An 11,371-nucleotide genomic window follows, 5' to 3' on the forward strand; every position below is an offset into this window, starting at 1 on the left:
GTTCAGAAAAAGAGAATTGATGGAATGTTCTCAGTGTGCTGTGCAGAACTAGGTCTAGGGCATCTGCTTCGTACTAACACTTGGCACTGACATTTGTACTCAATAAAATCCTCTTAGATTATGACTTATCTTAAAATCTGTGTTTTCCAAAATCCTACCAAGCCGTGGAAGTTTGGGTGTATCCTGTGTATGGTTGAGTGGCTGTATCTATGTGAGGGTCTGTGGCTTCCTTTGCTTGTTTTACATTTATGTGTCTGAAGAGACAGCAATGACATGACCTTAGTATTTATCTTTATTGTGGATTTTCTTTTTTCAACCACACTTCTTTCCTTAGTACCCTTAGCTTAAAGTGCAGTGACCTAGATTATTTCCAGAATGGGCCTATTATATACATTGGTCAATCCAAACTATGATACTGGTTTAAAGAAAGCTATGAAGCCTCCTTCAGGCAAAATAAATGCATTGGACTTAGTATTCCCTATTTAATGATTTGACTAAAATACAGTCACCTTGCATGACTCATACAGTGAAAGCTGAAGCAGGTAACATTTATTCTAAATGCATAGCTGTTGCTCCGCTAAGAAAGTAGGACATTTAAGTGTGTGTGCGTGTGTGTGTGTGTGTGTGTATGTGTGTGTGTGTTCTATGACAATAGTTGTTAGACTGGGTGTTTTTATGAAGATAGCAAATTTACTTTATATCCAGGACTTTTAAGCTATTGGAATTTATTTTAAAAAGCATGTATTGTGCAAACACATTTTTCATGTTCTCTTCCAGTTAAATTTTACATAAAATAAGCCCAAAACACTATTCAATGAATGCCTCTTATTTAAGTATTAATAATGAGCTAATCAATAACTTTTGGGTAGATGAATAACTTTGTCCTTAAATTCGTAACTCTATTATCTGCTTATTTTCACACCAACTCGATTATATAGCAGTGCTCTGAAATTCCACGAACCCTTGACCGAACTACCTACACTTGTTGACAGTGTAAAGAATTGGAAATAATCAGTAAATTATTTCATAACTTCCAAAGACGTAGGAAGCAAAATTAACCTAATATTTATCTCTGAAATAATAATAGGTGCTTTATACCAAATTCACTGGTATTTGGCAGTATTCTCCCAAGTTTCTTAGTTTGAAACCAGTTAATTGTACTCTTTTTAAATTTAACATAACATAATAGGTAGTAGTCAATCTGTTCCTTTTGGCTGTAACAGTTACAAGAATTTTAGTGTTTGTTTCATTTTAATTACCCAATTAACTTTTTAGTTCTACTGCTATTTTGGGATCAAAAACCTGCAAAAGATTTTAGGCTTCATGTTAATAGCAGGAGAATGGAACTCACCAAGTACAATACTGAAAGGGAATGGCTTGGCATGGGTTTGATTCAAGCTTAACAGACTAAAACTTTTAGAAGGTAAGATAAATAATGTGGCACATTAATGTCCCATTTAAATATATATATTTTATATATATATTATATATATATACTAAATGCTCTAACTCCCAGGTTGGAACTCATATCCCTGGATATCTAAGACTAAATTATCCGTTAGAATAGTTGGTAATGTTCTTAGATACACTTTGTGTTAACCCATCAATTCATACCAAAATACTTTAGCATTCATAAGGTGCAAAATACATTGCTCTAAAAATAGTCATTTGTTCGACAGTTTCCAAAAATGCCTTGGAAGGGGGGAAAAAACTATTCCAGAGAGATGAAAGTGGGTGGGATGGAGGACGTGTAATAAAAAGATTGTGAATTGTGTATAGGGAGAAATTTAGTGTTTCTGGTAAAATTGTATACAAAAAAAAATTATAAAAGCCTACAAAGAAACTTACTGTTCTGTGCTAAATTATTTCCCACTCTCCAGTTCTATGGAAGGACTAACTTCAAGGTCCCTAAGACAAATGGTCACATCTAAATAAAAAATGTTTTTACAGTATTCCTTTCTCAGAAGAGAGTTAAATCTTTTCACAGAAGGACACAAGAAGGATTCAAAAGACCACTGTTTTTTACCGTGTAAAGCAGTCACACCCCTCCCCTTCCCACTGCAGCCCTTGGTCTGTCTCACTTTGAGAAGTCTTGTAAAAAGGGTCTTCATATTAGACTGTGAGATAGTGTTGCAGTCGTAAGTTGGTTTTGTATGAACCAAGCATCAGCAAGTTTTAGGTTTGATGTGGGGGGTTTGGAGTACATCTTGGGGTACACTTCATAGCTGAATTAGACATACGGGTGGAAAGGTGACAACACTGTTTTCTCCTTGGGCAATTCTCAGGTTGGTGTGTCGTTTCAGAGTTGCTAAAAGCTGAGGAGTTGAGAAGAAAGAAGGGTAAAAGGACGGAGGAGGAGGAAACAGAGGGGGTGAATAGAAAGGGTGTAAGAACTAGAACACAGGGAGGAGAACTCAGGGCAGAGCCCAGAGCCCACTGCAGCACCAAGTCCAAGGAGCATCCAGAGGCTACTACCAGAGCCTCAATTGCCACCCCAAAGTACCAAGTGGGGGCAACCTTCTCGACCCCAGCACAGAAGCCTCTGCCCTTTTGAACTGTGTAACAACTCGCAGTTTCTCCTTTGCTGCAGGAATGGTGGCCGCAAGCTGTCTCAGCCTCCACACCCACCGCCTCCGTCCCCGCCCACCCACACCTCCTCCTCCTCCGCCTCCCGCTGCACCCGCAGGCGGCAGCCCCCTCGGAGCGCGCCACCCCAGCTACATTGCATTGGCAAGGTTCGGAGACTGGAGGGCACCAGCCACTTGCTGCCCCAGTCGCCGGGGCTCTGGGTGCCAGTGCGGCCCCAGCAGAGCCCAGGGTGTCAGGGAGGCCGTGAAGAGCCATGATCTACTGCACCGCAGTGCCAGTGTCAGGAGCTTCCAGAGCCCGGGCCGCCACTGCGGGACGGGCGATCTCCCTGCTCCCCGCTTCAAACACAACCCCAGACACAAACAGCCGGTCCCAGGTCCCTCCCCACCCTGAATGGAGCCAGGGGACACCACACACTCCCGGCTGCGAGCGTGAGCGGTTCCCGGAAAGGCTGCGCCCAGCCTCCTCGCCAGCGCCGCCACCACCACCATGCAGCCCTCCGGCCGGCCTCCCCTGGGTTGTTCGCCCACAGCTCCGCGGCCGCCCCCAATCGCCTCAGACTGAGATGCGGGGACGGGAACCCCTGGGATCCGACTCCCCAAATCAGATGCATTTGCATTTCTTATGTAATGTACTGCAAGTTCCCCTGTTGGAGCCCGTTGGAATCGGGGCGCATGATCACCAGTAGGCTTAAAAGCAGGAACCCACGGCCTGGCTCATCCCTACCCCCTGCCCCGTGGGATCCCGACACAGGGCTTTGACACTGCTTTCTGAAGGGGGGGAATTAAATTACAAATATTAGAGGGGCTGGGCTTGTCTTCTCAGCCTGGAGTTCCCTCCAGGCGCAAGCCTTGGTCAAGTATTCCCAGTGGCAGGATGTGTCAGAGGCAGACAGGGGGAATGAGTTAATACTGGGGCGCCCGGAGCTGGACGGGGGAGGGCGCGGGGGCTGACGGAGGAGCGGGGCCGCGAGGGAGGGGGCCTCTTGTACTTTGGTAAAGGTGATCGTGGTGGCGAATATTGTGCAAGCTAATCAGAAAGTCTAGAGCAGGTTCTCGGAACCCAGCTACGTCCCCCGAACCTGCTGCAGAAGTCAGGGGAGCTTGGGGTTCTTTTTCCTGGCAACTACCGAAGCTTCAGCTGCCTGGGGTACAACCTTAAGCCAGAGCCCTTCACTATTCCACCAAACATAGGCAACCAAATACATTTAAAAAAAAAAAAAGTTTCCTCCTCCCTCCTAGTGATGGATTGTGTCACAGCCAAGAGACGCCGATAATGGTTTTGGGGTTCGTAGACGCCGATCCAGCTGTTACTTGTTTATTCATGCAACACCTCTATATGCAACACTGTCCTGGTTCCTTGTTGTTTCCCCTGCCTTCCTGCATAGCAGAACTGCAGATCTAGCTCGATGAGCAACAGACAGGTTATTATGAGGAAAAACATAACATGATGCATGTTTTGCTTACCAGTTGGGTTCTTGTTTTTCTTAAGACTCTTGCCACAAAGACACTGCAGCATATGCGTTCCTTTGCTGAAAATGTTCCAAAGAAACCACATTGATTTGGGCGAAAAGCAATCCAGCAGCTTAGACACCCTGAGAAAGAAGAGATCCTTGTGGTTGCATAATAATAATTTGAAATCAGTTCTCCTGAAGAGGGGCACCGGTTTTACCATAGGAAAAACGATAATATTCCGGATCTTCTCCCAGTTTTTTCCCCTCACGTGGTATATTTCTTTGAGACTTCTCAGTGATTGTTTTTTTTCGGCCAGGGTGAATGATTTATCCCCCCTCGATCACCACCGGATTATTACCAAAGGGTCGGAGAAAAAATCCTTTTTCAGCATGAAACCAAACAAAAAAGCAAAGAGATCCCAACTGAGATCAAAACTAATCAGGGAGAACAGTAATGCACAAAAGATCCCCAAAGAGAAAACCATAGCCTTTTTACTTGATCGCTATGAGGATGGGTGGATCTGCAGAAGGCAAAGCAGGATTCATCTTACTGAGAGAAGACTGCCATTGTGTAGCCCCTAGGAGAGAAGGAAAAAAAAAAAAAAAAAACAGGAAAGAAAGAAAGAAAAAAAAAAAAAAAAAAAAAAAAAAAAAAAAAAAAACCACCACACACACTCACACACCAATACCACCTCCGAGATTGAGTCTGACAGCCGAAGACAGAGCCTCCCTTCTCCCAGTGTCGATTTTTTTTTATAATCAATCGCCAGTGCTCAGTGGGATCGGTTTGAACCTGCAGTTCTCAATCACCATGAAGAAAAGATGCAAATTTAGGTGCCCCCTCCCCTTGTCAGTCTTGTAGTAGGTAGAGAGCGCCACAAATCCCCTTCCTCCTTCCTCTCACTCTTCCAGTTTCCAACAACCGTGAGCATGAGGAAAATCTCCCCTCCGGATTCCTCGCCCAGCCTCGGATGTGAGTTACAGGCATTAGAGGGAGGAGGAGGAGGAGTTGAAGTTTGCATTGAAAAGACTGGCTTTCCATGACGTAGCCACGTGCTTTCAGACCCGTCACCAGTGAGATGCTTCAACCAGCCCAGGGAGGGCAGTGTCACTGCAGTCTCTCTGCTAGGGCCCCTCCTGAAGTCTCCCCACACGCCAGCTCCAGCCCCAGCCCCAGCCCCAGCCCCAAACCCAGACCCAATGCGCGACCCTCTCCCTCCTCCGGCAAGCACCAGTCGGCCTGCTGTTTGCTCTTGGAGCCAATCTAACAGCCTTGTGTTAAAAGTGAATTTTGAAAAGTAAAAATTAAAAATTACAATGAGTAAACCTTAGAAAATGCATGTTGGGAGGTTGGAGGTGAGGAGGGAGGGAAATAAAGAGAAACAGGGGTTTAATACTTCTCCACCCAGCCAAAATTAGTTCCACCTTCACATTTTCAAAAGCAGCATAGAATGCATCTAAAACATTAAGGAAAACTCAAGTTCCTTTAATTCTTATTATTGGACTCCTACTTAAGGGGCTGTTTGAAAAATATAAACTAGATATATAACAGATATTACCAGAAACAGCCTCTTAAAAGGACAACCACTAAAATCTAGGTGGCAAACTGTACTTTTGTGGGGAGGGTCATATATACATGAGAAAATGTATGCCTTTTATAGAGAGACAACACATTACCTTTAAATAATTGTGCAGAAAGTCCCTGCTGAAATCACGCCCTAATTCTTTGCATGTTTCTGCACTCATTAATTGAGCTAATATTAAATTCACCCTCATTTACTTCTCATCTGTACATCTCACCTACACTAACCCAACCTAACAAAACAGGCAAATTTTCTGTTTTCATCAAGATATAACCCAGCTTCCTACTTGCCCAGAAATATCAAAGGATTTTGGACCAAAGTGTTATTTTATTTTATTCTACTTGGAGGAAAATACAATGTGCAAAGTAATACAAACAATTACAAAAGTAATATAACAAACTCCAGCATACCCGCTACTCAAAATTAACTTAAAAATTAGCATTTCATCATATTTTTGAGATAAGGATTTTAGAGAAGTAAAATTGACCACTCCCATTCTCTGTGGGTACAGGAATTAAACTTATGCCAGCTTATTTCTATTTTTATAGGTAAATTGACACAAAAATTTTAACTCTAATTCAAACAAATATATTTAGAAGTTTCTTCATAATTTCAAAAAATTAAAACTACTGCCTCTATTGCATGGTATATAAACTTAGATGTAGATTTATATAGTTGAAGCTTGACGGAAAAGACTGATTTGATTTTAAAAGTTGATTTTAAAGAAAATCAACTAACTCCTTGATTAACAGTTGTCATAAAACAAAAATGGAATAATCATCTTTACCACTCCTAGAGTTTTCTATTAGTTAGGATGCTAAAATTAGCATTGATATCCTGACCTTCTGGGAAATGTCAGTCAATTCTAGGTAAGATAGAAGAATTTAAAACCAGTAAATCCTATTAAGGTTAAGACATTGGAAAGCTATATGGTGATGGCCTTGATGTGTCAAAAGGACCATATCATACAGCTTTTAAAAATTACTAAGATTTAAATATGGTCTAAAAAGGTTTGTGAGGTAAAGAAATAGAGAAGACTAAAAGTACCTGAATTTAATGCCATAAACTTACTAAGAAGAAACAGACTGAAAAAAAATGAAGTGGAATTCTTTTTTGAAAGAGGAAAAATGGAAGAGCATTGCCAAATAATTAGAAAATAATTTTTGATATCAATCAGAGACAGATACCATAAGCTGCTTCTATAACATGTTGGTGTCCCCTAGGGGGTTCCAGAATATGCCAATATATTATCACTGGGCAAATGCCAGAGAAAGAGTTGAAATATAAATATGGCCTTCCAAACTCACAGGCTCTGATATTATGTTAAAACTTTCTGAGTTCCCTGGAGTATTTCACAAGTAGAGTAAAATTTGCGGAAATGTTCTATAATTATTGGATCTTCTTAAATGGTAGTGTGTATAAAGACAGTATGTCTCAAACCAACTCTTCTTGAATATCAAAATTTGACTTTCTTCTCTGCATTGTGACAGTGAATTTGTTCCCTATTGCAATAAAGAATAACTGCCAGAAAACTAGCATTTCCTTTGCTACATGTTGCTGGAAAACTTCTTTGACTTGGGACCTAAGGAACAACATAAAACACAATTAACTGTGACTACTATTTATTGAGACTCTATTATGCCAAGCAATGTGTTAGCTGCTTCTCATATTTTATACTATTTAAAGGAATGAGAAACTTTCTTATGATGTATAACATTTTGCTCTTTCTACACTTCTTTTCTATATTTATTGATATATTATTTACTTAGGTTACATAGACTACTATTCACATCATTAACCCCCCCCCCAAAAAAAAGCAATTGTTTTTGTCTGGAAAAGATGTCTAACACCAATTCAAGTTACTTTTGGTCCAAAGACCCTCAATTTTTGATGTTTTCTGAGTAGCTCAATTCAGTCATTCAACCAGTATTTATTAAGCATCCGCTCTGTGAACATAACTGTACAAGACTCCATGTTGGATACTAAGTGATGAACTTGAACCAGATTTGCAGTTATACAATAAAAACCAAGGGTGGTCTGAGAGTTAACCCATGTTTCTGGGGCCTCCAGATCACGGATGATTCAAAGATACATATGATGCGGACCTGAATTCCAGACAATTAGTTAAGGTTTGTTTTGGAAGATATCAGAATGTTTGTTTACCCTTTGCCATGCTACATTCAAATCAATATTAGATGACAAAAAAGAAAACTATGGGGGAAAATGCAAGTTTTGAAATGCATGTAAGTAGAAATAGGATTTAAAAATCTGGGACTGTAAGAATTGATAGTAAAATTCATAGTATATGGGAGAAAAAATCTGTAAGACTGTTTTCACAAGGCTAAAAATAAACCCAGTACTCATAAACAAGTTCATTTAAAAATCAAACTTACCTACAGCATATTATAGTAAACAATTCTAAAAGTAAGTATAATGACCAGAATTTCATGACACAATCACATTTGCATTTTATTTTAATGTAGGACATGTGAACTTCCATGAAATTGGTCAGCAAAAATCTGTAAAACTATTGCAGCATGCTTTTACTATTTGCTTCCAATTTTTGCTCTTCTATTGCACTCTTCCTTTTAGTATTGAACCCCACCCCCTCTACAGTTTTGGAAGGGCACATGGGTACTCAGATGGAGAATATAATTTTAAGCCCCATCATAGTTAACTATGGTCATGTGACTAGATTCTAATCAATGAGATGTGAGCAGCAGTGACATGTTCAACTTCCTGGTCATATTCTTCAAAAGAAGCCGCTCACCTTCCACATCTCTCTTGCATCCCTCCTGTGAGCTGGAAAGAAAATGGTGTGAGTAGCTTTGACTAGGAACATACACCAAGAGTGGAGTAGTATCAAGATTCAAGAAAGCTAGAACCTTGGACAGAGCCACCAACCTACCCTGCCCACCAAGTTCTGCCCTGTTGACAAAGAAAGCAACTTTTATCTTGTTTGAGGTTGTCTTAGTTCATTCTCACTGCCATAACAAAACACCATAAACTGGGTAACTTATTAACAATCCATATTTATTTCTCACAGTTCCGGAGGCAGGGGGTCTAAGATCAAGGCACCAGCACTGTCTGGTGTGGGCTTGCTTCCTATATACAGTGACTTCTAGCTGTGTCCTCACCTCACATGGTGGCAGGGGACAACAAGTTCCCCTGGGTCTCTTTTATAAGGACACAAACTCTATCCATGAGAAATCCACCCTCCTGATTTAGTCACCTCCAAAAGGACCCACCTCTCAATACTATCACATTGGGCATTCAGTTTTAACATCTGGATTTGGAGGAACATAACCATCTATAGCAGACCACGTGTTTTTGTGTGAATTTGTTACAGCAGCTTATTCTCTCTACTATCTTATGGGCTGGCCTTGTGTTAATAACAACACACTTATATTTGGGTTAGTTATTTATTTTAAAAGAATAAAGAACTTAAGTACATAACATATACCTATGGCTTTATCCACAGTCTGCCACTCTCTTTTCCATTCACTACAGCAGCTGCTCATCTCTTAGTTGCCTCTTGCAAACCACCCTTGCTTATTTCCAGCACTTGTGCAAACATCCCACTGTCAGGTTTTACTTTTCCTGCCTCCTTCTCTGCCCTTCTCCCTGCTCATCAAATATAACCTATGGCAGTTCAGAGCCTATGACCATGACAAAAAAGCTTTGATCACTGAAAGAAGTAGAAGGGCAAAGTGATTGAAAGAGTTGGTCATCAAGGGACTAGAGATAGAAAAAAAAAAGACCAATGTATATATAAGGACTTCAGTGACTATATTTATCTTGTAAACCTTTTTCAAAAAAATGAAGCTATGTTGTTTGCACACATGTTCCTTCTCTATTTTTGTTGCTAACAATTATCTTCACCTTTTAAGGAATAATTCTAAATTTCACATCTCTATACTACTCTTTAGTACCTGTTCTTCCTCTCCCCATGTTTCTACATTTACCCATGATGTAAAAAACCTCTGCTCCTCTCTCCTGGAGGGTACAGTCTAGGAAGGTAACTTGAGTTCATCTCTCTTCCCCTCCCAACTTCTCAGTGAAGGAGAAACAACTTAAGGGGCCCAGCCCCTTCTTTTCTCTCTGTCTGCAAGAAGCTTTCCTGCCTGCAAAAGCTTTTAGACTCCTCAGCTTCAGCTCTTCCGTGTGAGCAGCATTGAGTCACCTCTAACTGCCAGTATGTCTATCTCTGAGCTTGAGATTTCTTCATTTTTTTTTCAGATTCAGGAGTACATGTGCAGGTCTGTTACACGGGTATATTGTGTGATGCTGGGATTTGGGCTTCTAGTGAACCCATCACCCAAATAGTGCCCATCATACCCAATAGGTAGTTTTTCAGCCCTTAGACCCCTTCCTCTTTCCATCCCTTCTTTTGGAGTCCCCAGTGTCTGTTGTTTCCATTTTTATGTCCATGTGCACCCGTTTTTTTAGCTCCCACTTACAAGTGAGAATATGCAGTATTTGGTTTTCTGTTCTTGCATTAATTCACTTCGGATAATGGCCTCCGGTTGCATCCATATTGCTGCAAAGGACACAACTTCATTCTTTTTTATAGCTTATTGTACTTCATGGTGTATATGTCCCACATTTTCTTTATCCAATCCACCGTTGATGGACATTTATGTTGATTCCATGACTCCATGACTTTGCTATTGTGAATAGTGCCATAATAAACATAAGAGTATAGGTGTATTCTTGATAAAATAATTTCTTTTCCTTTGGGTATACGCCCGCTAATGGAATTGCTGGGTTGAATGGTAGTTATTTGAGGAATCTCCAAAATGTTTTCCATAGGAGTTGAATGAATTTACATTCCCATCAACAGTGTATAAGTGCTCCCTTTTCTCCACATCCTCTCCAACATTTATTTTTTTACTTTTTTTTTTTTTTTTTTTTTTTTTTTTTTGAGATGGAGTCTCGCTCTGTCACCAGGCTGGAGTTCAGTGGCACAATCTCGGCTCACTGCAACCTCTGTCTCCTGGGTACAAGCGATTCTCGTGCCTCAGCCTCCCGAGTAGCTGGCATTACAGGCACGTGCCACCACACCCAGCTAATTTTTGTATTTTTAGTATAGACAGGGTTTCATCATTGTCGGCAAGGATAGTCTTGATCTCCTGACCTCGTGATCCACCTACATTGGCCTCACAAAGTGCTGGGATTACAGGCATGAGCCACTGAGCCCAGCCATTTTTTACTTTTTAATTATAGCCATTCTGACTAGTGTGAGATGGTATCTCATTATGGCTTTAATTTGCATTTCTCTGATGATTAGTGATGTTGAGCATTTTTTCTTACATTTGTTGGCTGCTATGTCTTTTTTTGAGAAGTATCTGTTATGTCCTTTGCTCACTTTTTGATGGGGTTATTTGTCTTTTTTCTTGTTAATTTAAGTTCGTTATAATTCTGGACATTAGTCCTTTGTCGGATGCACTTTGCAAATATTTTTTCCCATCCTGTAGGTTGTCTATCCATTCTGTTGGTTGTTTCTTTTGTTGTGCAGGAGTTCTTTTGCTTAATTAAGTCCCATTTGTCAGTTTTTTGTTGCAATTGCTTTGACTGCCATACCACCCTGAATGCACCCGATCTCATTTGATCTCTGGGGGTTTTTATTCAAACCACAGAAGGCCCTTTGTCTAGGCACTCAAAGAAAAGACTGGGGATTAACACTCCCTAGGAGAATTTCTCCATCACTAAATATTCCAGTTCCATTGCCTCTTGGGAGGGATAA

The 11,371-nt window shown here is 40.8% G+C and overlaps 1 protein-coding gene across 1 annotated transcript in view; it reads right to left on the reverse strand.

The window, feature by feature from the left end:
* Positions 1-5,069, reverse strand: part of FGF14 (fibroblast growth factor 14) — a 678,189-nt gene extending 673,120 nt beyond the window's left edge. Inside the window, exon 1 of the mRNA XM_050766682.1 lies at positions 4,056-5,069. Within this exon, the coding sequence (XP_050622639.1) occupies positions 4,056-4,263 (208 nt within the window). The 5' untranslated portion in view covers positions 4,264-5,069. The remainder of the gene's footprint in view (positions 1-4,055) is intronic.
* Positions 5,070-11,371: the final 6,302 nt, after the last annotated feature.

This window comes from Macaca thibetana, chromosome 17 (assembly GCF_024542745.1).
Source record: "Macaca thibetana thibetana isolate TM-01 chromosome 17, ASM2454274v1, whole genome shotgun sequence".
In the NCBI taxonomy this organism is placed as follows: domain Eukaryota; kingdom Metazoa; phylum Chordata; class Mammalia; order Primates; family Cercopithecidae; genus Macaca; species Macaca thibetana.